Source organism: Colossoma macropomum, unplaced genomic scaffold (assembly GCF_904425465.1).
Source record: "Colossoma macropomum unplaced genomic scaffold, Colossoma_macropomum, whole genome shotgun sequence".
Classification (NCBI taxonomy): Eukaryota; Metazoa; Chordata; class Actinopteri; order Characiformes; family Serrasalmidae; genus Colossoma; species Colossoma macropomum.
This window is the reverse complement of record NW_023494793.1, coordinates 28583328-28611106: the sequence shown is the minus strand read 5'-3', so window position 1 is coordinate 28611106 and position 27779 is coordinate 28583328. Positions and strand designations below refer to the sequence as shown.

At 39.4% G+C, this 27779-nt stretch overlaps 1 protein-coding gene across 1 annotated transcript; it reads right to left on the bottom strand.

The window, feature by feature from the left end:
- Nucleotides 1-10: 10 nt before the first annotated feature.
- On the bottom strand, nt 11-27765 carry sypb (synaptophysin b). Its single transcript, XM_036579078.1, has 8 exons — nt 27685-27765; nt 21848-21913; nt 6948-7072; nt 5994-6192; nt 3871-4062; nt 2684-2825; nt 1857-2031; nt 11-126 (listed from the first exon to the last, which is right to left on the bottom strand). Exons 1-7 carry the CDS (start codon nt 27700-27702, stop codon nt 1889-1891), a joined length of 885 nt encoding a protein of 294 aa, XP_036434971.1. The 5' UTR covers nt 27703-27765; the 3' UTR covers nt 11-126; nt 1857-1888.
- Between the last annotated feature and the right edge of the window lie 14 nt (nt 27766-27779).

Sequence of the window (27779 nt, the reverse complement as noted above, 5' to 3'; positions counted from 1 at the left end):
CCCTCCCTCCCTCCCTCCCTCCGACTGTACACTCACTGTTCATATAGGGAAACTCAGGAGTGTGGAATTGTGGGTAATAGTCAGGCTCCGCACTCCTTGGTCAAACAAATGCCATCTCCTTGTGGTCTGTGGGGACAATAACAAGGATGTACACACATATACACACATATATATATCAAAGGTGGGAACAAGTCACACGTTTACACAGCAGGTAAAAGTGGCCCAAATCTGATTTTCTCACCAAATCTGATTTTTTTGTTTGGCTGTTCACATTATCTTTTAAGGCTACATTTACACAGCAGGTAAAAGTGGCACAAATCCGATCTTTTTCTTCAAGATCGACTGGCGTTCGCTGGCCATCATGATTGTTTACCTCTGGACAAGCCACATGAAGCATTGTTCTTTTACGCATGCGGGTCGGTTTAGGAGCTGATCTGTTCAGACTAATGCCGCATACAGGTCACATTTAAAAGATATTGTGAACAGCCAGACAAAAAAAAATCAGATTTGGTGAGAAAATCAGATTTAGGCCACTTTTACCTGCTGTGTAAACATAGCCTATGTTGCAAGTAACAAGTGAGTCTCAAGCCTTGACACTCACTTAAGAGTCAAGTCCCAAGTCAAGATAGTTGAGTCTTGATTCAAATCAGTCAGTACAGGCGAGTCTCAAGTCGAGTCCCAAGTCAACAGTCCTAATCTTCAAGTCCTAAACAAGTCAGTCTGCATTCTTCAGCTAATTCATGGCATAACATTGAATAATGGTAACATAAGTATAGCCCTTTAATGACAGCATGTTAGTAGTGTATGGCTATATATTAATTTTTATTTTATTTTTTTACCCTTCCAACTAAAATACAAAATCCATGGTACACAGGTGACCATGACAGGCATACTGTTATACACAAAGAGTAGAAAAGTACTACTGAACTTAAAAATATATAAAATAAAACTTTATATTTGAAGACATTGGGTGCACAGGATTAAAATAAAACAGCTCAGCAAACTGAAAACAATTGCTAGTTTGAATTGAATTTGAACTGATGACAACAGAAATGAAAAAGACCAACCTGAGCTGAAAAAAGTTTACAGAAAAGACAGCAAAATGATGGTGAATGTGTGAAGCTGAAGTTGATTTTTTTCATCAGATTCTTATTTGAATATTCTGTTCCACCTGAAATGGAGCAGCAGTTATGTTCCGGCGCCTATTCAAATAAGTTCAAATAAGTTTAAATAAGAATCTGATTAAAAAGTCAACTTCAGCTTCACACATTCACCATGAGGTGAATGCCGCAATTGTTTTACCTGCAGAAGCTGTTAAAACTGGTTGAACAGAGAGAACTGTGTCTCTTTTGTTTTGCTATCATGAGGAAAATGGTCAGTTCGCCTGGTGAGTTTCTCCAGTAAGACTGGAGTTTCAGCGCTAAGTGAGGGCGGATTGATGCTGTTGACGCTTCGCTTGTTTCCATCTTATGGAGGCGAACCTGAGCTCTTCTCTTGTCTTTCGAAATAAAATAAAGTCAGGGTCGAGTCCCAAGTCTTTCCCAACTTTCTCGAGTCGAGTCTGAAGTCATCAAATTCGTGACTCGAGTCGGACTTGAGTGCAAGTCATGTGACTCCAGTCCTCTGATATATCTATCAAACTTTTATTTCAACCTAGGTCTAAATTAAATATCCACTTAAGTAAATGAATAGTAAGATAAGTATGGGTACATGCATATATTTGAATAACCATGTCTGTCCTTATTCAATTAAATGCAGTATTATTAATATTATTAAAAATATCCACAACTATTTTCCCTTTTTCTCTTGTCAGAAGGACAAAAGCAAATGTTTGCCCATCGCATCGCTTCTCTCACCTGTGCAGAGCTGCTATGCTGTGTGTACAGGCTCATATCTCATTGGAGAAGGAGGTAGGACCTCCCTGATCATAACCTCCCTGGTTGTAGCTTCCTCCTTCATATCCACCTCCTTGTTGGCCGTAGTCGGGCTGGTAGCCGCCCTGGGATCCAGCGTAAGGGTCCTGCCCATAACCTGACAGGTTGAAATAAAGCAGTGGTTTCACAAAAGAGGATATGGAACTTTTCATGGTAGCACAATGGCATGTGCCCCTTTGACAAGACTGTTTTACAGCTTCTCTTTATCCCTTGGAATTAAACAGGCCAAGACCAATATATGTAAATGATCTCTGTTGTATTTGGCTGCCCTGGATTGTGCCTCATTCAGAAGCAGTCAAGGCTGAAGCACTTAGAAAGTCAGTGTGAGTGAGCAGAGCTAAACTGCTATGAGCTGAATGGGCAAATATATGTAAATGCTAACAATAAGTCATACTGTGCACTGAACAACATCAGCAGTGTGTGGCAACTTAATGAAGACCTGGATGCATTTTGAGGGTTGAGAGAAGTTTTGAAAATGAATTTACATTAGGTTTGGGTGAATATTGACTTCTGGTGTTTGTTAGCAATGTTAGCCTCACAGCTCCAGTTCTAATATAAAGAAGCAAAATTCGGACTCCACACATGTCTCAGACGATTACATCTGGGGTAATTGGAAAACTGCATAAATTCGATTGTTTGCTGAACTATTCCTTCAAAGCTGAAATACTTCGATGAGGAGTGGGACAATGTCGGAACATCTTGTCAGTTAGGAATCCCACAGCCTCAATGTGCTCAGGGCCTGTACTCACCCTGCTGTCCGTAGGAGTCTGGAGCTGGCTGCTTTTCTCCAGAGGGCACGTAGGTACCAGCAAAAGCGCCCAGCCAGCCGGTCTCCTTAAAGACGAACCAAAGGTTTCCTCCCCAGAGCACCAAGTTACAGAAGCCAAACGCCTGCAGGAGACACAGAGACGACCGACCGCTTACTCATCTATCCACATTTGCCTGTGTAGAGCGAGTCACTAATCAAATTTGCAAGTTATTATTGGAAATGGTTTAGATGGTATAATATTTCATGAGATAAACTACAATATGTTAATACTATAAATCAAATGGGTTTGACTAGATGTCAGCAGGGACAGTATTTAACTAATTGACTCCCTGTTAAAACTCACTTAAGAATAACATTTATTTTGCTCCTGGCACATTTTTACTGCAGCTCTTATTGTAACATTCCCATTCCCCCCATTTAGATACTCCTTAAGGCTCGGTCAAGTGAATTACACTACGATTTAATAAAACTGCTCAATGTAGAAGACTGTTATCAATGTAAAGAAGGCTTTGCCTGCATATGTTACACTCATATTGAATCACTGCAAACCGGTAGTATATTCTGGGGTTCTGCGGTTCATTGGTTAAAAGAGATTTCAACAAATTTTTACAATTTCTGCATAATTAAATCATTAAGATGTAAACAAGGTCATTCAGAGTGTTTTGAAGTGAAATGTTTCTTTTTAGAGACATTTAGAGAGTCAGAATTGTTCACAGTGGTGGTGATAGGAATCAGACATCTGAATAGTTCAATTTCTCTAAAAAAAGTTATGGCATGAAATGGTTATAGCTATGCTGTCTGGTGTCTGTTTTTGTACAGGATTTAGGCCTAGAATGTATTTTTTAAAAATCTTTATGGTGAAGAGGTACATACAGGGCAAGTATCCCCCAAAATTTGGGAGACACTTGTAGGCTCACTGGACGTTTGGATAGTAAATAAAGTACTTATATTTTGGTTACATGGTTATATCGCTACTCCTATCACCACCACTGCAAGAAAATCTAACCAAGTAAGCTTCCCTACAATGCACTATTAGACATCAAAACACTCTGCATGACTTGTTTACAACTCAATGACAGAATTATTCAGAAGTTTTGAAAAACTGGTGGAATTCCCCTTTAAAAACTAAAGATATGTCCGAACAGTGTCGGCAGACAGATCACTAACCACAGATGTGTTTAGACCGGAGACGACGGGTTCATGCACTTCTCGGCAGCGGTTCTCCTCGCGGTCACAGGCAGAAATCAGGTTGATGACCTGATCAGGGTCTGTGGCTTTCTTAACATCCGAGAGGCCTTTAGCCCACGCTGACGAACTCACCAGCCAAAAGAAGGTAAACAGAGCTGTCACCACAAAATCCTGGAAAAGAGAAACAGTAGTATCAGATAACGCAGCACACACCAAATCCACATCACAGTGTTTTCAAACACCAGAAGGTGTTTCACTGAGGTTCTTTTTAGCAAGTTTAATGGCTAATTTGAAGCTAATACTTTCCACCTGTGTCTTGAATTAACCTTGATGTCCAAATCTGAAATGTTTAACTTCTTTTGGTCCATATGTTCTCTGAGCTTGCCTGAGCAGAAACATGATCATACTGATCAAACCATACAGACAAAAAACCATGAGGGAGTTTTTTTTATTGCTTTATGTCTTATGTTGAATTCAGTCTTCTGGTCATATGGGAGAAAAGTATAAAAGTATAGAAGTACGAAAATGACATGCAATCACAACATTTTGAAAGGAATGCTGTTACATGCTCACACCAGGCATAACTACTATTATTCAGTAACTACAGGAACTTCAATGCAAACTAATGGAGCTTTTCTTAGGTTATAGAAGTGTGTAATAAAATTTTGGGTTAACCTGAGTGAAGGATCATTGATCTCTAGCGAGCGTATACACAGTCGAATACAAAAATTTGGGCACCTCTGGTCAAATGACATGTTTTGTTGATTTTCTATATGAAAACAAGTTACTACATCCTCTACACAGAATATACTTCTGCACATTTTAATGCAGAGTAATGGTTTTTGCCAAATTAAACATATTGAGTGCAAAGGTTATGGCACATTTTGTGTAAGTTGACCAAGGGTGTTCAAACTTTTGCATACAACTGTAGATATGGACAGAACACTTTGATAACCTTCATTAAACTCAGTCCTCTTGAGGTACAATAATGTAATCAGAGCTCAGGAGGGTACAGGCATGATGAAGCTTTGAGTTGAGACAAAATACAGTATTGCTTTAAATCGTGGGGGCCTTTCAGCTATTACTTTGATCATACACTGACCAGCCACTTCATTAAAACCACCTCTTTGTTTCTACACTCATTGCCCCATTTTATCAGCTCCACTTACTATATAGGTGCACTTTGTAGTTCTACAGTTACAGACTGTAGTCCATCTGTTTCTCTGCATACTTTGTTAGTCCCTTTTCACCCTGTTCTGGTCAGGACCCTCACAGGACCACTACAGATTATTTGGGTCATTCTCAGCACTGCAGTAACACTGATGTGGTGGTGTCGTGTTAGTGTGTGTAGCGCTGGTACGAGTGGATCAGACACAGCAGTGCTGCTGAAGTTTTTAAACACTGTGTCTGCTTACTGTCCACTCTATTAGACATCCCTACCTCATTGGTCCACCTTGTAGATGTAAAGTCAGAGACGATAGCTCATCTGCTGCTGCACAGTTTGTGTTGGTCATTCTCTAGTCCTTCATCAGTGGTCACAGGACGCTGCCCACAGGATGCTGTTGGCTGGATATTTTTGGTTTGTGGACTATTCTCAGTCCAGCAGTGACACTGAGGTGTTTAAAAACTTCAGCAGCACTGCTGTGTCTGATCCACTCGTACCAGAACAACCCACTCTAACACACCCCCCACCACATGACACTGCTTTGCTGAGAATGATCCACCACCCAAATGATACCTGCTCTGTGGTGGTCCTGTGGGGGTCCTGACCATCATAGAACAGGGTGAAAGAGGGCTAACAAAGTATTCAGAGAAACAGATGGACTACAGTCTGTAACTGTAGAACTACAAGGTGCACCTATGTGGTAAGTGGGGATGATAAAATGGACAAATGACTGGCTGGTTGGTGTATATAACTAGCAAGTAGCATTGTTTTGGCCATCAATCTGATTGTACTCATGCTATTGTAATCCATCAGTGGCAGAGAAGATGCATAAATAGTCATTTCCATTGTATACAATAGCAAAGTAATGTCTGGAGGAGAGCGTGTTAATCATTAATCGAGTAGGCTTTAGAAGGAATGAAAGAGAGAAAAATCCTACAGCCTGTGCGCCGCGGTTGCCTTCACGATATTTCTCCAACAGGAAGATGTAGATGGACAGTGCTGCCATAGAGTAGAGGAAGGAGAAAACGCCAATGGTGACGAAGAACTCGGCGGAGGAAGAGTAATCCCCCTCCAGAAACAGCCGCTCTGGCTCCGGCCCTTTACATGTTGGTACATCGAACCACACCTGATGAAGCCTGCCAGCACAGAGAGCGTGTGTCACTGAATATTAATATTACTGTCACACAGAAACAGCCAGAAGCACAGATCTGTTCCTGTCAATAAGGAATGCTAATGTAATTTATTAGGTAACTAACTATGTAATTACATAATTGCAAAATTACATTTAAATAGTATAGAAAGCCAACAGTTTTCTAAAGGTAAGTGGACCCTGCGCTTGTCTCCTGGCCCCCTATAACAGCGGTGAGAGCCGGCGGAGTTCGGGACTTGCATCCTGCCTTCGTGCCTCTCGTGGCCATCGTTGTCATTCCTTCTCTGACGGCTGATGTCCTCCTCCTGCCCATCACTTGCACCTCTCTCGGCAGTGTTCGGGATTCAGGCCCTGCCTTCCTGTCGGCTCTTATGGCTGTCATCGGGGCCCCGGGGACAGGCGCAGGGCACAGTAGGTTAACTATTTAGGCTGTAGAATGACTGTGTATATTAGCATGCCTGTGATCTTTAAAAAAACTTTTTGAAATTAATTTATTGGCTTTGCAATCAGTTCAGTTACACAGCCCAGACACAAAAAATATATACCTAAAGTCTGTACATTTCTGCTTAATTTGATGTGTAGCAGGCTAACACCGTACCTCACACTGACCTATGATGCGGCTTGAAAACTGGGTGAATCAAGCATAATGATTCAGCAATGGCAGAACATCAATAGTAATTAATGGTTGTTTCACTGTGGCCCAAGGGGGTGGACGGCGACAGTGACAGCGATGCGACTGACCTGAACGGGTAAGCGAACTCCACCTCGATGTCAAGGTCACTCTCTGTTCGGTTCTTGCAATCCACACTCATCCGGAAGACTCCCGAATAAGAGCCACAGGTGGAGAACGCAAAGATGGCGAAAAACTGACAGAGAGAAAAAAATGAGAGGTTCATTTTTAACGTATTAATAATGATACGGTTAGAATCAGTGGTTTCAATGATAGAAAGCTAATCTGGTTGCTGATCGATGTACAAAAAGTTTCTAATATGCCAGGCCCTTAGCCTCAAATGCTCTGTCCACATGTACACGGAGCAACTAACATCACTGAACGCTAAGCTGAACACAACAGTTATAATTTTGTTAACTGCACTCTGCTTGGCTATCGTCACATCCGTGTGTATGGACTTTCCATGTATCAGTTTTTATCCATCCAATGCCTGGTCAGTGAGCTTTTTGGAAAAAGATACCGTCTCTAAGGTTTGTACTTTCACAACACTCAAATCTATAAAAGTTATTCAGTTTTATTTGAGGTATAAAAAATAAAAGTTTTACTTGAAGCATTAAATATCCCATTACTTACCTAACTACGGGTCTGTTTTTCTAGCCCTTATAGATTAAAGTTAACACATCCTCTATAGGAAACAAACTTATATATGACATTTTCTGCAAACTTTAGTGCACAATTTATGTTCTTTTGCTAAATTCAAAAGAGGAGTTCACCCAAAATCAAAAACAGGATTACAACCATCTGAAAGCGGGAGCTGCCTCAGTGTTTTCCCATGGACTGAGTTACAGTCTTTGGAGGTCGGTTTATTCTTTAGTAACATTACGAAATTATTTGGCCTTCATACTCAGATGACAATGTGGATGAATATTGGTTGCTTAGCAAGTAGAAAGACAAGCAGGAACACACGTCTGAGATGAATACATTCACTTTACACTTTATGAGCCTCCTGGAATGTCTTTTCTGAAAAAGAATGTCGACAAAGTCATTACAAGGTACATTTTTGTCTGGATTGGCCAAGATGTGTGGGTGCAATATGTGTAATATGTATTTTGCCATTGGATGGAGGTCAATGGGAGTGGGCGAGTGGTTTTATTTCCATTAGTCTAACAAATTATTTAGGCACTTGATATAAACACTGCCTGTTGTGCCTAAAAAATCACCCAATAAGTGCTTGCAAGGGCTCAAATGCGAAATAACTCCCTTTAATGTATTGGAAAAAAATTCTAACAAAATAAAATGTGCCATTACTTTTGCACAGGCCACATTGTATGTTTTGTTTTTTCCAATATGTTACATTCAGCCAATAGACAGTCATTGTGCAAAAGGTGCAAATCAATGCGACGGCATCCACAGGTTACAGCGCTGCACCTGTTGCCATGGCTACTAAGACTTTAAGCTGTGTTTGTGTGAGTGGTAAAATCACTCGAATCAACAGCGTATTACTGTAATCACTTGCGTTGTATTATCTATCCCACTTTTAATCGAGAAACAGTGACATGCACGTGCCAGCCTCCCCCAACACACACACACACACACACACACACACACACACACACACAAACTCACACACACATAGATTAGTCAGTCAGACTATATTTACCACCCCCCAACCCCCCACGCCTCCTTCCCCACAGGCAGATCCGATTGAATGGAAAATCCGGCTATTAAACTGACTGAGGTGCTTCACCATCTGTCACTGCGCAGTATACTGTACTATCTACTACTACTACACACACACACACACACACACACACACACATGCAGGTATTGTAACAAGAAACAGATACACATGTACACCCAAAAAAGGGCTTCTTCAAGGATTCCTTATAGTAAACATCAAAATGTTATACAGAACTGTACAAAAATTAAAGACAGGAAAAAAGCAGAAAACATATTTAACAGAAAATCACACAGAAGCCTCAACAACTAAATATAGTATCATTTTTGCCTTTATTACAGTTACTATTCTCTTCAGGAGACCTGCTTTTAGTGTTTCAAAGAAATCTGCTGGGATATTGTTCCACACCTCCAAAGCTCAGTCTTAGAAGTTGGTTACCTTTTCTGCTTCTCAAGTAATCATCACACATTCAGTGATGTTGACATCTGGACTCTGGGGTGGCCAGTCCATTGTTCTGTGAACATCAGCAGCTTCTTTTTTTTGCCTTGCAATTTTTTTTGGCCTGTTTCTTTTTCTTAGTAAGGGCTTCTTGACAGCTACACATCCTTTCAGACTGAGTTGTCTTTTCACAGTGGAAGGATGGACAGAAACACCTCTGGATTTTTTCAGATCTGATGCAAAAGTGGAGCTTGATTTTCTCTCATACATCTCTCAAAGATGTTTTGGTGGTCTACCAGGTCTTGCATGGTTGTTTTCTCTGTAGCTTCTAACATTTTTGGTGCTCCAGCCTTGGAAACTACTGTCTTCTCTTTACAACTGACATTTTATTTGCACACAAACTCAGGTTCACAGATATTGACAGCTGCCATATTTGCCAAAACTTTACATTTTCTGATTTAAGTTGTATGTCAGTTGCTCTAATGGAAGCAATGGCACAACCAGAAATCAACCTGATTACAACTGACTGCTGGCTACAAAAGTAAAATACATTTCTTGGCCAAAGATATTAATATAAAAAACAGATACTTTGTTTTTATAATTAATTACAGATTCCATATCAACGTTTGATAGGAACGAGGTCAACATAGTCAAAAACATATTTGTACCTCTTTGCTGTTTACATTTAAAGCAAAGATTTGAACAATCTGAAGAGATCTCATGAAGGCGAACTGGTGTAAGATAAGTCTTATTAATAAACTTAAACTTTAAGTTTATTAATAAGACTTACGCTCACGGTAAGAAGGGCCTGGGTTCGATTCTCCGGGCCGACCAGGGTTATTTCTGTGTGGATTTTGCATGTTCTCGCCGCCTGCATGGGTTTCCTCCGGGAACATCCGGTTTCCTCCCACAGTCCAAAGACATGCAGTCAGGCCAATTGGACACGCTAAATTGCCCCTAGGTGTTAGTGTGCCCTGCAATGGACTGGCAACCTGTCCAGGGGATATATTGCATTCCACCCAATGACTGCTGGGATAGGCTCCGGCTTCCCCCTGCGACCCAGGAGGATAAGCGGCGTAGAAGGTGTGTGTGTGTGTGTGTGTGTGTGTGTGTGTGTGTGTGTGTGTGTGTGTGTGTGTGTGTGATATAATCCTGATACTCAAGACGCATGAAGTGACCAGGTGTAAATGGGCTCAAAGTCTATGTAGAGTCATAGACCAGTTCTGCCTCCCAAAGAAGCCTATAAGGAATAATCTAACATAATGAAATTTTTATCAACAGTTACATCTGCCGCTCAGTGTGCATTTCAGTGTTAAACCTCACATTTTACATGATGTCATCAGTCATGTCACATATACGCTGCTTAAAATTCCAGCACCCCCAACTTGAAACACCTTCCTGCATCCCTTTCAAAGTTGCAACTGCAAAATGTAGCAACAGACAATATTAGCATTTTGTTCATATTGTACAGCCCATATACACATTAGGGGTCTTATGATTCATAATTTGATACGATACAGTGGTGTCTCTATTTAATACAGTTATCTATACAGCAAAAACAGAATGTCTCGTGTTACCATGTTAATGTTTCCATTTTTAGTTTATTAGAGCATTTAACATTATAAAAGAGCAGTTGTTCAGACCCTGGAAGGTTTGCCTTTCATGTTTGTGAAGTTTACTGATCTAAGGTGCTACACATGAACAAAATGTGACACCCAAGCAGTGCTGGTGGTGCAAGTAACATGTTAAAGTGCTGCAATTACCTTTTCCTGTAATGAAGTAGTGTCATAAATTACAGTATGAATCACTGCAATCTCATTACAGTTACTGACGTAATAAGAATTATGTTCATTACTCATTTGTCTCTGAGGGAACATCATTAACGATGCACCATGCATTTACACCATATCGCTGCTGTCAGAAGTAAACCTTGTATCTCCATTTTTGTTGTTTTTGTTGTTTTTCAGTTTTTGACATAGTTTGAAAGTACTCATGGTCCTATACACTGTGTGTAAACTTCATGATGAATGGACCAAACGAAACGGCTCAAAATGACATGGAAAAAAGTCTGGTTCCATAGACTTACATTAAAAGTAAAGTAGGTCTTTTCCTGTAAAGTTACCAATGTGGAGATACGAAGTTTCTTCCGACAACAACGATATATTTCCTCTATATGTATATCCATGTCTGTCCTTCTATGTAATTTGCTTGCGATTATGAATATGAGCAGTGTGGTGTGAGAAATGCCATAAACTCAGAGAGCAATCTGTTGAAGCATCTTATCACACAAAACATGAAACTGATGGATAAACATCTCTGTGCTGAAGAAGAAAACCTCACCTAAACAGGTCAGATTAGTTTTTGATTCAGCTCTGTGAGCTTTCCATTTCATTCAGAATTATTTGAGGCAGCTGTTTCTGGACCACTTTCTTCTGGCTAGTTTCTGGGTTTTTTAAATAGCATGAGCCATTCATAAAAAATTGTCTGCCTTGCTGAAAATCAGGGAAAGTGACAGATCTTTTAAATTATGTTTACTTTGATTATTTTATCACAGTTATTTCTTTTAAATAAACTACTGAAAGGACTATTGGATATTCCCTTGTACTTTTAGTTGGTACACAAGTTTTACAGTAATGTAGAAGTAAAATAATGAGCAGTGAGGCTACTTCTTGGGAGATATGAGTTTGAGAGGATTAGTCGTTTGTAATGGATTACCTCTTTTGAGAAACTACCTCATAAACTGGCTCCGAGCTTGCACAATAGCCACAAGCTAACAAACCATGAAACAATGATGTCCCTGCTAATAAAAAACAGCACAGACCTGCATGAATTCCATTCTGGTTTGAGCTGGTTTTTGCTGGTCTAGTGCTGGCCCTGGTTTAGCGAGTCACCCAGTCTGGTCTTGCCGGTTGTGTAATTACTGAAAATAAGCTTCAGTATGTCATAAGCTTGGGATTTTATAGGGGTTAAGCAGCGTATATGTGACATGACTGATGACTTCATGTAAAATCTTTTGAGGAACGACCTCATAAACTGGCCCCTTATGCTGGTCTAGTGCTGGCCCTGGTTTAGCGAGTCACCCAGTCTGGTCTTGCTGGTTGACCAGCAAACCAGCATCCAAAACACAACGTATCATTGTTGTCCAAAGAAAAACATGTATCTCCAAATTAGCAACTTTACAGGAGCAAAAACATTCCTACCTTTTCCTATAGGTTAATGTAAAGACATTTGTATTCCAAATGACTGTGGAGGATTTCTATTGCTCTATTTGATACAGCATAAAGGACAGACACCATGTTCAAATGGTGTAGAAAAAGAGGGATACATGTTTTTTTGGACAGCCACAATATGGTGGTTTTGCTGGTGACCAGCCATGCTGGTCTATGCTGTTTTTTTAAGCAGGTGTAATACAATACGATGCATTGTTTTGTTATGCTCATACTAGGCGTAATCTCTCCTGACACATAAAAATACTAGCATTTGTTTCACATACTACTCCTACACACACAGAGGCAGAACAAAAGCAGTTACAGCAGTCAGGTGAGATTTGCCCGCCTTCAATCAAGACTAACCAGCTGAGCTCATCTTGGAATTACAAAGGGCTCATTAACACTTTAAGTGACGGTGAAAGTGCGAGTGCAGGACAAGAAGGAGAAAAGGAAAGAATGGGGGAGGACGGTGAGAACAACACGTGGGAGAGGAAAGCGCAGGAAAGCAGCCCGAGCTAAAAGTAGTACTGATCAGTCCAGTCATAAGACCACTTTTGCTCTTTTCTTTCACTTTTCATTTATTTACATCATACTATAATTATAATAAAGCAGACGTACAGCAAACTAGGAATGGCCAGTATGATGGTATGTTATCACTGTTGTGATAAACAGTACACATTTCTTTTTTTGGTATTGTCAGTAGTCATCTAGAATACTCGATGAGTGCGTTTACATGCACTTGAGTAATCAGAAATCAGATTTCTGCTTTGTAACCAGCCAATAAACTCACAGAAAATGTGACGTAAATGTAATGTAACACTCAAACTTCATGCTGTGCCATTTTCTTTAAAACATTGCGCCATTTTACCTGAAAATATGAACACACATCATCTAGAAGATGAAAAATATTGAAATCAGCTGGTTTCAGTGTCTCTCCAAAAGTGTTTTGCTGCGTCTCACGGCAACACTGCTTGCTTATTTCCGGTACTGCGGTCTGTTTTCGCGCATGCGCAGACTGAAAATTCGAAAGAAATCCGAGTAAGAGTTTACATGCACAGAGAAATCTGATAACTGAGCTAAAATCCAGCTCTCTTTTTTGGATTTCTTAGTCAGATTTCTATACCTTATTCTGATCTAAGAAACTGGAGTATACTGTTTACACGGCCATTTGAATAATCAGATAACTGCAGAAATCCGATCATGTAAACATACTCAATGACTGCACGTGTCTTCAAAAAGAACTATAGAGAGCCTGTAAACAACAACAAGCACTGTGTAAAGAAACTGCACAACGAAGGCTGTCTGGATGCCAGCTTATTATTCTGTCATTTAATTTACTAATATATTTTAATGGTTGTTAGATCATTTCTTTTAAATAAAACCATTGTACACATAAATTTTATTGTGACACTTCTGTTTTGCCGGTGCATTTTGTCTGTTCCAACTTCCTAGCAAACCTCAGAAAAACTAAATGTCATCATGCATCATTGCTTTTTGTATTTTCATTTGTTAATAGGGATATTACCTCATTTCAGTGTTTCACTACCCCACTGAATCCTGTGTTTGCTAAATTGAGCCCGGTGTTATAGTGCTACTGTGGCAGCTTCAGCAGGAGAGAATCAGACCATATGGCTGCTGCAGAACTGAGCCAATTCTGCATTACAGAATACAACCTTCCCCCAATTTCAGCGTCCAATTACTAACTAAAGCAAGAGCAATTAGGCTGGCTTGGACAGCTATACTGTTATTTTTACAGTGAGTTATGCTTTAGGCGAGAAGCAGCTGCCAAAGCAGCCTGTCTACCCAGCCAATTATTGATATTTTCAGCTCCACACAAATGTTCTGCCCGTATACCTGCACCATGGCTCACTGCTGAGCAGGACAACATGCAGAGAAAAGCCTCAGTGTACTGAAAAAAGACTGCAATTCTAGCATATGTCACATATTTACCCACTAAATAAATAAATTTATTGAGATCAGCGGCCTCTTAAACATAACATGAGAATTATTAACAATAATAATAAACAGAATGAATAGTATTATCTTTACTATGACCCCATTTCCAAAAAAGTTGGGATGCTGTGCAAAATGTAAATAAAAACAAAATGCAATGATGTGCAAATCATATAAACCCTATATTTAATTGAAAATAGTACAAGGACAACATATCAAATGTTGAAATTGAGAAATTTTATTGCTTTATGAAAAAATTGAAATTGAATTTGATGCAAACAATGTGTTCTAAAAAAGTTGGGACAGCAACAAAAGGCTGGTAAATTAAAAAGAAAAAACATCTGGTGGTTGATTGACAACAGGTCAGTAACATGATTGGGTATAAAACAGCATCCCAGAGAGGCTGAGTCTTTCACCACTCTGTGAAAGACTGCACGATCAAATAGTGCAACAATTCAAGAATAACATTTCTCAAAGTAAAATAGCAAAGAACTTCTGTTTTTCAACATCTACAGTACATAATAACATTAAAAGATTCAGAGAATCTGGAGAAATCTCTGTATGCATGGGACGAGGCCGAAATACAGTATTTGCTGGCCGTGATCTTTGGGCCCTCAGACAGCACTGCATTAAAAAAAGACAGTTCTGTAGTGGAAATCACTGCATGGGCTCAGAAACACTTCTAAAAACCACTGTCTGTGAAAACAGTTTGCCGCTGCATCCACAAATGCAAGTTAAAACTCTTAAACACAAAGAAGAAACCATACATATACCATATATACAGGATCCAGGAATGCTGCCACCTTCTCTGGGCCTGAGCTCATTTAAAAGGACTGTGCAGAGGTGAAGTGGAAACGTGTCCTGTGGTCCAATGAATCAACATTCTTTTTGGAAATCATGGACACTGTGCCCTCTGGGCTAAAGACCACTCAGCTTGTTATCAGTGCACAGTTCAAAAGCCAGTATTCATGATGGTAAAGGGGGGCATTAGTGCACATGGCATGGGTGACGTGCACATCTGTGAAGGCACCATTAATGCTGAATGATATATACATGTTTTGGCAACATATGCTGCCATCCAGACATCGTCATTTTCAGGGAAGGCCTTGATTATTTCAGCAAGACAATGTCCAACCACATTCTGCATGCTCCAAATTAAAAGAGTCCAGGTGCTAAACTGGCCTGCCTGCAGTCCAGACCTGTCACCACTGAAAACATTTGCTGCATTATGAAATGAAAAATATGACAAATAAGATCCAGAATTGTTGAGAAGCTGAAATCTTATATCAAATAAGAATGAGAAAATATATAAGTGTTGTTAAAAGAAGAGGTGATGAAACACAGTGGTAAACAGGCCCCTGTCCCAACTTTTTTGGAACATGTTGTCGGCATCAAATTCAAAATGGGTGTATATTTTTCAGAAAACAATAAAATTTCTCAGTTTCAACATTCGATATGTTGTCTTTGCAGTATTTTCCTTTAAAACTTTGGTTTACATGATTTGCATATCATTGCATTCTATTTTTATTTACATTCCGCACAGCATCCTAACTTTTTTTGGAAATGGGGTTGTATTTGTTACTGTAGCTTTTGTTTTATTTTTTATTAATATTGTATTATGTAATATTGTATTGTAATATTTTTTATTATCAAAAATTACAGACCGAAATTAGTGGCTGTGTTGGATGAAACCATAGTCAGGTTTTCTTCTCAGTGGACAATGTTCCATTATTTTACTTTGTTAAAGACAGAGGTGTGGACTCAAATCATATGACTTGGACTTGAGTCTGACTCGAGTCACGAATTTGATGACTTTAGACTCGACTGGAGAAAATAATTAAAGGACTGGGACTCAACTTTGACTTTAACACCAATGACTCAGACTCTGACTCGGAAAGACTCGAGATCCAAAGTGGAAGAAACGTGGAGAGTCTGACTGCAGATGGAACTCTACACAGTCGATTATTTTTCATGTGAATGGATTTGTTTTCTGACATAAACTGAATAAACAGCGACGCCATCAGATGCATTTAGAGTTCAAGTTCACCTCCATAACATGGAAATATGCAAAGCGTACAGCATCAATGTGTCCACACTCAGCCCCAAAACTCTTTCTGGAGAAACTGACCAGGTAAACTAACCATTTTCCTCATGATAGAAAAGTAAAAGAAACACAGCTCTCTCTGTTTCACTGATTTTAACAGCTTCTGCAGCTAAAACAAGTGCAACATTCACCATGAGGCTGAAGCTTTTCATTCACCAGCTTCATATTGGAATTTGCTGTTCTACCTTAAATGGTGCAGCAGTCAGGCGAAATGTAATTCAATATCAATTCAATTTGTAATTCAATATATTCAAAATTCAAATGAGAAGCTGGTGAAAAAAGACAACTTCAGCTTCACACATTCACCATCATTTTGCTGTCTTTTCTGTAAACTTCAGTTCAGGTTGGTTGTTTTGGTTTCTGTTGTTGTCTAAAGTCAATTCAAACTATAGCGGCTGTTTTTAGTTGACTTCAAATATGAAGTTTTTTTAAATAAAGTTTGTTACTATTTTTAATTACAATTTAAATGACTTCATGGCTGTCATGGTCATCTGTGTACCTTGGATTTTGTATTTTAGTTGGAAGGGTGAAAAAATAAAAAATGTATATACAGCCATACACTGTTAATGTGCTGTCATTAAAAGGCTATAGTTCTATTACCATTATTCAGCGTTATGGCCTTAAATAAGATGAAGAATGCAGACTGACATGTTTAGGACTCGAAGATTAAGACTATTGACTTGGGACTCGACTTGAGACTCGCCTGTACTGACTTGGAACTGGAATCAAGACTCGACTATCTTGACTTGAGACTTGACTTGGGACTTGAGTGTCAACACTTGAGACTTACTTGTTATGTGCAATATAGTGACTTGTTCCCATCTCTGGTCAAAGAAACATATTTCTACTGTTTCTGGCTAACATCAGCGAGATTAGATAGCCTAGTAAGCGGTGGACCCGCACTGCATCTGCTTCTCAGTCATGTCCCTAACGATGCGTCCTTGGCAGCGTGCTCCTGTTCAGGCACTCGTGTTTTGGAATGTAATATACATATTTACTCACAAACATTTTACAACCCTATTGAAAAATAAAAGCAGCATTTAATTTATTTGTTATTTGTATATTTTCTCCATCTTCCTCCGATAAAATGAAATAAATACTAAATAGCGATTTCAGCTTTTGAATACTGGCACCTTGAACGGTTAATAGAGGACTCAAGTACTCAAGCACATCCTTTTTTCCAACTATGTCCCTTAAAGGAAGGCACTGGTACAGTTCACAGTGTTGCCCATCATTTCATACTATTGTGTAAGACATATCTGATCACTATAGGTGATGGAAAGATAACCAGATGGATTGTACTGAGTATCAGATGGAGAGGATGCCCGTCTGCTTAGATGCCATGGCGACACCGGATGCTGTGGTTTCTATAGAGATGAAGAAGACCACGGCGCTCACACCTCTAAATATAACTGAGACTCATAAACAAACACAATCAACCCAGAGCAGAGAAGGGGATACCAGCAATCACTCATACACATATATCTAATACGATAATACTTCTGCTCAAATATATTAGTGAGGAAATTCAACTGCCTTTTACATACTTACCCCACCCCTGACAGGACCACCATAGTGGATCATTCTCTGCACTGCAGTGACACTGACGTGGTGGTGGTGTGTTAGGGTGTGTTGCACTGGTACAAGTGGATCAGACACAGCAGTGCTGCTGGAGTTTTATAACACTGTGTCCACTCACTGTCCTCTTCATTAGACACTCCTACCTTGTTGGTCCAGATGTAAAGCAAGAGACAGTAGGTCATCTGTTGCTGCACACTTTGTGTTGGTCATCCTCTAGTCCTTCATCAGTGGTCACAGGACGCTGTTGGCTGGATGTTTTTGGTTGATGGACTATTCTCAGTCCAACACTGAGGTGTTTAAAAACTCCAGCAGCACTGCTGTGTCTGATCCACTCATACTAGCGCAACACACACTAACACACCACCACCACGTCAGTCTCACTGCAGTGCTGAGAATGATCCACCACCCGAATAATACCCGCTCTGTGGTTGTCCTGACCATTGAAGAACAGGGTAAAAGGGGGCTAACAAACAAAACAAAATGCTCCTATGTGATAAGTGGAGCTGATAAAATGAACAATGCATGAAGAAACAAGGTGGTGGTTTTAATGAAGAGGCCAGTCAGTGAATATAGTTAAGACTGTGAGTTTCTGCTGCTTTTTTTTAGTTTAAAAAGTGTTCAAATAGACAATTAACATTCATATCAGTAAGTTAAGCACTGTTTAACTACAATTATTAAAGTGTTAAGTTAAAATAGACAATTATAACGACTAACATTACCGGTTATCATAATTTTTACCCCCCCAAAAAACAGTATCAGCCACATTTTCATATTGGTCAGATCCAGTTATGCACTGAGTGATTGTATTATATTGCAAAATACAAATATAAAATGAGATTAGATATCACCAGCAGGCCCAAAGTTTTATCACACATATATAACCTAAGAACAGCTCAGCCAGTTTGCATTGAAGTCCCTGTAGTTACTGAATAATAAGGCTTAGTATGTATTAAGCCTGGGAATTTGGGGGGTTAAAGACTTGGATTATGATCAGATGCATAAAACTAAATTTGGACTTCTTACATTCTTACATGCTTATGAATCTGTGAAGTGGAGCACAGTAGAATATACCATCATGGAACGTAAAGTCAGCATGTATCTTATAGATTCTGCTTCATCCTGTTGTGAATTTTTGCTCAGCCTCTATGGATATTTTTCTACCTGCTACTAAAAATGAATTTCTCCACATGGACGAACCCAAAAATAGATTTGCCTGGACATTATTTTTTAACACTGAGTGACTCACCTACAGTTTCTCTTTACACACACAATTGTGCTGTCCACCCCCCACTACACACACAGCATCGCAGAGATTAATAATTCAATCGAACAGACTACCAACATTCATATGACCTTCTGAGCCATACAACATGCTAAATATAGAGCCTCATCTATGCCTGTCAATAATATGAACCTTACTGCATGTTGTAGAAAGAAGGTAATGGCATACAACTGCATTTATCTGTAACAGAATGGATGGGCAAACACTGCGTAGTCAGTTCAGGTTGTAATGACTGCAGTATTGACTGAACACCTCAGGGACGTCTCACAGCAGAGCAAAACACTCTGTGAGAGCGCCAGAGTCGTGAGCTATTTATTAGCGCCTGACTAATATTAGTTTTTTCACTGATACCAATACTGATTTATACTGATTTTAAAGGGCTCTTATAATGGAAAACCACATTTCCCTCACTTTTATTTCAATAATGGAGTTATTCTGGAATATTTACACATTAAAGTAGTTAATAAACTCATTTAAACAACGTTAAAGTGTTTCTATGATCTCAAAACAACCAACTCATTCACATCGATCCACCTATTCAGCTACAGCAGCTGCTTTTTGAATGAGGCATAATACAGGGCAGCTAATCAGAGTAGAGCTTATTTACATATAGCTTACTGTGTCTTAAAGGCACAGTAACAAAAAAACAGCCTGTTTAATTATAAGGGATCAATAGAGGTTGGGAAATGGTCACATAAAAATTACTTATGATTGATTTTGGTACATAAAATCACACAAAATTAATAAGAGAACCTCAAGGAGAAAAAGTAAATACAGGAAAAATGGATATGGGTCATTTAAAGTGCTAAAATTCTGATAATCAGTATAATGTACGTATGTAAATCGACAATGGTACATGTTGATATGTGTGAATGATCAAACCAGTTCTCAACTTTTGTAATTCTTAAATGAAAGTCTTAATAATATAAATTAATAATTCAATAATATAAATGAATAATTCAAAAATAAAACACCATTTCTATTCTTGCATATCCTAAACTTTTCTTGTATTTTAATTTATGGTAATCTCTGCTGTCCATGTAAAATGGTTGTGTGGTTTTATGTACCAAAAAACAGTCATAATTGATTTTAAAATGACTAATTTTCCAATCTCTATTCATTCCTTATTGTGCCTTTAAGAATGATATATGTAAATGAGCTCTGTTCTGACTGGCTGTCCTGTATTGTGCTTCATTAAAAAGCAGTACAGGCAGAAACACTCCTTATAACAGTGTGAACGGATGCAGCTAAACTGCTGTAGGCTGAATAGGCGAATACCTGTACGTGTTGTTTTTGTGACATCACAAAAACAATGAAATCCAAACAGTCTGTTTTAAAGAGACACTCGCTGTGCTGTACTGACGACGATACATCTGTGGAACCTTAATATTGTCTAAAAATTGATAAATTGGTCAGGTCCTACTTTTTGTCTATGTTTTGACAGCTTCTTTTATTACTGTATGCTTATCACCATTTTAACTGCTTTAACATGCACACTAAACTTGTTCACGGTATTCAAATGGCATTTTAGTGACATTTCCTGACACTGTGCTGTCCAGTCAGTGTTACAGACAGTGGAACACTGCGGCACCTAATGTGAACTGGCACCAGGTCTCTCCGCTAAGATCACTGCTACCCTTCATGACAATAACCAAGTGCTGGAGGATATTCTGTTCTTTCTGATCTGGAGAAAAAGATTGATATCATTTTGTGCAGTTTATTAATTTTGGAATATTGTGTTTAGTCTGTCAAAAGTGTTAAGGCCCTATGATTAGAGTAAAAGTAGAGTAAAAGGACCATGAAAGACTAACAAACCAGCAGCCATTGTCATTAAATAAAGTTTATATATATATATATATATACACATATATATATATATATATATATATATATATATATATATACAAATGGAACAGTGGAGCTGAATTTACTCATATTTTCTCTATAGCGTTTCATCATTTTTTGAACTTAAGTTTTCTGTATTTCTGTCCTTTCCCTTCTTATGCAAGTGGATTATTTTATATGTAACATCCTCAGAAATACCTCCTGAAATAAATAGGTTGTACTTAATGGCCGTTTTCTGGAAGTTAAAGGTACACCATGTAAGTTTTGGGGATTTCGGGACCTCTCTGGTGGAAAAGTGTAATTGCATGCAACGTGTGGAGGACCATTTTATAACGTCAGTTGTGTGTCAAACACCTTCCTTGAGCAGACAAATCTGATAATTGTGAGTGAATGATCTACTATTGTGCTGGATGTTCTTTTTGAGGTTGTGTAATATTTCAAGACAAATTACATGGTCCGATAAACTCCCTCAAAATCTGACCTGAGACCTCTGACTTTTCATTTATTATTCCAGACTTAATTGGGCAACACCTTATTTTAGTATGCCTTTTATCCCCTGACTCAGTAATTTTAACAAAAAATATATATAACTCATATAGTGGAGCTTGAAATGAAAGGTAATCTCTGACTTGTTCACTAAACAGGCACCAAAATGTGTTAATAATCAGATAATACTGATAATAATCCGTTTTTTAAATTGTGTGTTTGTATTAAACAAGCTCACATATATCCTGTTTATGTAAGCCTAGTTCTCTTTATTCAGTTTACAGTCAGAACACTCAATATGCGTCATCTGTTTTCTCTTCATTACTCAATGATTTTCTGTACAGCATTTATTTGGCTTTGATGAGCATAATACAGACAGGAAGCAATTCACTCACCCATTGTAGTATCTTTATGAAGCCTAAAGGCTGTTTGATGATGGTGAACTGCCCAGTGGCAACCAACTGTGAAAACACATGCACAACATAGCTCAGAATCTTCACAAGAAACATTTGTTCATATAGGATAGAACACAATGTCGTTATAGTAAATATTATAACTCACACATAAAGGCCTGGATACACATCATAATTATACACCATAATTAATTACACATGTCAAACAAAGTAGACAAGTCTTCATATGGGTGTCTAAACTCACCAGCCAGGTTGTTAGACGCAGCTATCTTGTGCTTCCAGTCACAGGCTAGCTTATGAGCTTTACCTACCCTATAGGTCCGCTATATAGAATGGATGTGCATCTCGACTAATTTTGATATTTGGGTATCCATAAGAGCTAATTAGGGTTGCATCAGTACTGATACTGATTGCACGCAGTTTTGGAATTGGTGACGGAGATACCCATACCTATGACTGACACCATGTAGTATCAGTCCACGAGGCACGTGTTGCGTAGTAGCAACGTGTGTATGTATATATATATATTGACCTGTTGGCCTGTAGTTCCTCCCTCTTCCTGTGATGAAACATAACAAATCCTCAAATAGTAATTTTGGTATTCGAATACTGGCACCTGAGTTGGGGCACTCAAGTACCCGTGCACATCCTTACCATATACACTCTTGGGGAAAAAAGGTACTAAACTGTCATCGGGTCGGTACCCCTCTTTTCGCTGGGGTGGTACCCTCAAAGCTACATCTCAGCTGAATCTGTTGATTCACAATCTTTCAGATTCCATTCAACACTGGTCAGCTTCTCAACACAAGACCCCAGTCTCAATTCTGGGGTCCCCATTTTCTGTCACATATTATTCTCATTGGTTAATTAACAGGCTCCTGATCTGCTAGTTCAGGAAAAAACACCAGGGGTCTGATTGACACACAAATTTTCAAGTTCTGGACAAACAGGGACAAAATTTTGATAAATTATATTGCCTGACAATCAATTCTCATTAGTCAGCGATTAATTGCTAATCTTCAGGTCAAATCTGATTGGCTGAGCCACATTCAAAGCTGCTGAAGAATACTGGATATGTGCATGCTCATGAGGGCATAAGACAACTGAACTGAATATTCAAACATGTTCCTTGTATGGACTGTGGAATGTAGTGCTGATAGCTGGGGCTACGTATAAGCGTATACATATGAAGTAAACAGCCAAAAACATACTAAACACACTCTAAGTAAGAATGTGTGAATTTCTTACACTGCCTCACATCATGCACATCTCTCAGAGAACTTAGACGAAGCAGTCATCAGTCTAATGCTTGTATATGTTTGCTTCTGCTAAAGTTGTGCAATCGCTCTTCTGAAAAGTCATTTTTCAGTAGGTTTGGTCTAGTGCAACCAACTTTGCCCTCATGGAATTCAAAAACGTTCCTCAACTGTAAAGATAAACCCACCGATTCAAGTACTGATTGTTGTTTGTTGGGAATGAAATAAGATTAAATTAATGTTTTGGTTCACCGACGGTATGAAAAACACATTTCAAGTGTTTAGACAGAGCTTTAATTATACACTACACATTATGCATGAGTTGTGACTTCGCAAAAAAGCCCAGTCATTTGAGTGTAGATGCATGCGTAGTAGGGCTGGGATGTTTGAAAATCAATAAATAATGATACTTTTATTACATATGTCATAACAGCACGGAATCTGTTTCCGGATGGATAATGCAGGTAGTGCTGGTACAACAGTTTTCTGCACTAACCCTAAGACTTGTTTAATCAAGATATTGGAAAAACAGAAAGCCTTTTGAAAAACTGATCTTCCCACATCAATAACTTCACAGTATTGTGTGGCAGTTTTTGTCACATAATCATGAACTACACCTGCCACACATTTCATTGCATGGTTTAATAAGAAGCATTTACTTTATTAAGGGTGTTTTCCCACTGCTCACTGACCCAAATCTGAGCCAACTGCACTTACGGTTCTAGTTCTAGTTCATTTCTCATCTGCTCAAGAGACAGCTGCCACTGTAATAATAACATTAATAACAAAGTAATTGTTTGTTTGGTCATTTTATACCACTGTAAAGCTCTAATTCAGCTAACTAGCTACCTTGCATGCTAATAAGCTTACGTTATTGGCTGAAATGCAACAATATATTACACTATTCTGAGTTCACGCTCACACAAATATCTACGTTTACACAGAATCATGTGAAGAATCAAACAAAGATGCAGTCTTTCTCTGTCAAGTGTGAAAATATAGCAAAAACATTGTGGCCGCTAGTATAAATACTAAACCAGCTAGCTTTATAAGGCTTATGTTGCCTCATATCCAACTCTCTACAGCGTGATAATTCTAAAAATAGCAGTTCTAAAAATAGGAATTATACGACAGTTAGCTGATTGGTTGAGAGGTGTTCTAACTGTGCTGTTATTTCACCATATCATCACATTTTTTTCACAAACACTGTATCACTCCGCTGAGATGCCGTTGCTAAGCAACGACTTTGACAGCTGTAGGAGATGCTCAAGCCATTTGAACGCTTTTACAGAAAATGGACACTTTTAAGATCACATTTGACCCACAGCCGATTTGGTCAGACTCTGAAGATGAGACTACACTAAATTCCCAAACTGTCATCACCACTGAGCAGGTTTTCAGTCAGCAGCTGCGACAGAAGAACAGCTAAACAACCTGGAATCAGCCAGAAATGAACCGAATACCATTCGCCAAACAAAACGGGCTGTAAGATGCTTTACAGACTGGCTGGAACAAAACAACATTAATATTGATCTAGCAAAAAAAGACAAAACTTGATATTGAGAAATTCCCTGTTTTGGGACTTATTAAGGATTATCTTATCTTATATGGCAGCAGTTTTATGGCTCAGTCCGATTTGGTCACACTCTGCAGACGAGACTACGCGTTTGGCGAATGGTATTCGGTTCATTTCCGGCTGATTCCAGGTTGTTTAGGTGTTCTTCTGTCACAGCTGCCGACTGAAAAGCTTGCTGAGTGGTGATGACAGTTTGGGAATTTAGTGTGACGAGCTGGAGAACGAACTGCTGGCTGTGCAGCGAGTGAGCGGAGCTTGTTACTCTGACATAGCCACAAGCTGCTTGTTAAGGAACTTTAATTTGGCGGAAGGAATTGCTAACATTAAAACATATTAAATGACACGTTTACGGCCCAGTTTATTTATTTCTGACTTTATTAACTCTTGTATAAAATCAATAGAACACTCGAGGTCGTGTGTTATCGCGAATGTTGCTCGACAACTTCATCTTCATCCTGAAGAGCCGAAGGTTCACTAAACTGACATCCCTCAGTGGGTTTATTACTACTTATAGCAGCTCTACTTGCCTTTGAAAGCTGGAAAATGGGAAAACTGTTCATACACGTGTACATTTGACATTACAGCCTCAAACACAACAGGAACAGTCCTCAATGAATGGGGGTGGATGTAGCTAAACGGCTAAAAACAAAAAGTTAAAGTAGTTTTTAATCACTCGCCCAGAACTTTCCTTTAATTTTAAAAAGTAGAAGGATGTATTTCACTAAAAAAGCAAAAAAAGGTATCTGTATGTTTTCTTTTTTCTACAGCAAACGGGTTTTGGCTAGCAGGACGCTAATATCACTGCTACTGGGTGCTGATTGGTTGGCGAGCGGAGCAGCTCATTGGCTGTTCCCGCTCACTGACGTCATGAATGTACATGAGGCGTCGTTTTAAACTATTAAAACTCGAGTTTAAAAGCTCTTAAACAGCAGTGTTAAAATGCTTTATGCTGCTCTGTGTTCAGGAAATAAATGTATTTACTTCCATTAAAAATGTTTTATGAACTATAAGTTCTAAACATTTATAAACTATGATTTTGCTCAAATGCTCCATCTTAACCCATTCATTTTGGACTCGCCCTCTAGCATTTAAGAAAGCCGGAAGACATTACAGAGCGGTAATTCTCCTTTCTACGAGTTCTCTAAATACGGCTCTGGGCTTCATGTATTTTCTCTGGGGAAGCGGTTTGCGCTCATTGACGTCATGAACGTATACGAGACACCCTATACAGTCCTATAACTGGAGTCCAAAAGTGCACTGTTCTGTGTTCAGGAAATTAACACATGCTTCTATATAAAAACGTTTAAGCATTAATAAACTATGATTTTGCCCAAATACTCCTTATCAACTCATTTTAGACTCGTTCGGGAGCGCCCTCTAGTGTTTAACAAACCCAGAGTTCTCCTCATAAACACATAAAGGCCTTTTTACACTGAGTCGGAGTCTTTTCTTTACAGAAAAAGTCAACACACAAAAAAACACTAATGTAATTTTTCACATTAGCATACAAAAAGGCAATGATCGATAAATCAATGAGTGGTCCCAGCCCTACTGAGCGCACGCACAGCCCCTCCCCTCTCACTTTACTCTGATTGGATGCATAGTTTATTGTCAGTGATTTTTACTTACAAAGCAAAAGCTCGGAAGAGACCGTTTTGAATGTCGATATATTCTTTGGAGCGTTCATTTCTTCAGTATTTTGATATTATATTGAAATCGTTACATCCTTAAAATCACCAAGCTGCGCAGAGCTCGGGGTCTCCCAGGACCTGGACTGGGAACCACTGTTTTGTAGTGATTTATGATGCTGAATTATGGCCGTGCCTACATCCACCGTCAGATGGCGCCAGAGAGCAGCGCGCCCCACCGCCAGCATCAGAATTACACAAAGCTGCTTATCTGCGAGAGCGCGAGCGGCTACCATTTGCTGGCCACGGCAAAATAATGCTTATAAATGTGAGGTGAGGTAGGCTGGGCACAGGGCCAATGACCAGTGTCCGTGAGAGAACACTGCACGAAGGAAGGCGGACCGTCTGCAGAAACATTTGCAGGCAAAAACGTCAGTTTTATGCATCTATTTTTGATGCTCAGACTGCTGGTGTTTCTGGCGTTATGAGAGCTTGAGCTCTTGAGTCCTGAGGAAAACTAGCTCAGTATTAGAGAAAAAACATTTATACCAGCTCAGCATTGCACATCTGTCTTATTTCAAATGATACAGTAAGGAATTAAATGCTTTTCCAGGAGGCTGAAGTTCCTACTCGCCCGAATCTCATTCGGTTTTGAAGCTGGTGATTTAAGGTGGAACGGAAAATTCGGATAAGAAGCTGGGCAATTAAAACCTAACTTCTGTTTACAACCGGAGCCTCTTTGGTTACGACAAAAAATCAGTTCAACAGCCTGACAGGACGGATAGCGCTGGCTGTGCGAGCTTTAGCTGCACCAAGGTGAAGGAACAGCACTGCGATGCAGACAAACAGAAGAAAAACGTGCCCAATATTTCTCTTAATAGACCCTTACAGGGTGAGACAGGTAGACACCCCACATTTACGCAGCTTGGAACTGTACATTTCTCCAGGCTGTATATGACCTTCAGGCTGAACTTTTTAGGATAGATGCCATTACCTGCGCAGCGCAGCTCTGGCCAAAGCTATTTTAGCCCTCTGCTGTAGCTGGGTAGGAAAAGATCTGCAGTCAAAACAGCAGCATCATAAAGCAAGAAGCCCCCAGTTTAACATGCATGCTCGCTCCCGATGTGACATCGTTTCTGTGCTGCAGGACCTGATTTTCCGCAGAGATGTCTACGCTCAGTCTGCAGCGAACCAGTCTTATTTTCCTCTCTGTTTCTCTTCTAAATGCACTACAGTGTCCTTTATTCGCACAGTCAGCGGTCAGTTCCAGTCTAGCAGTGCGCAGTACTGGCTAAGTTAACTCGAAACGCTGGGTGGAATGTGATTTATAAAGCGAATAGCTGTAATTGAGAGCCCTACCTGGTTGACAATATCCATCTTAGGCGCCTCTTCAGTGATAAGAGGATCAGGAGAGCGGAGGGAGGACGGCGCAGTGTCGGGAACAGCCCGCGGAG

Excerpts from the sequence above, each read along its gene's own strand:
- sypb (XM_036579078.1), bottom strand. Across the intron at positions 6,193-6,947 it reads GAGTTCGCTTACCCGTTCAG|GCTTCATCAGGTGTGGTTCG; the intron begins GTCAGTCGCATC and ends CTGTGCTGGCAG. Across the intron at positions 2,826-3,870 it reads CCGGTCTAAACACATCTGTG|GCGTTTGGCTTCTGTAACTT; the intron begins GTTAGTGATCTG and ends TGTCTCCTGCAG.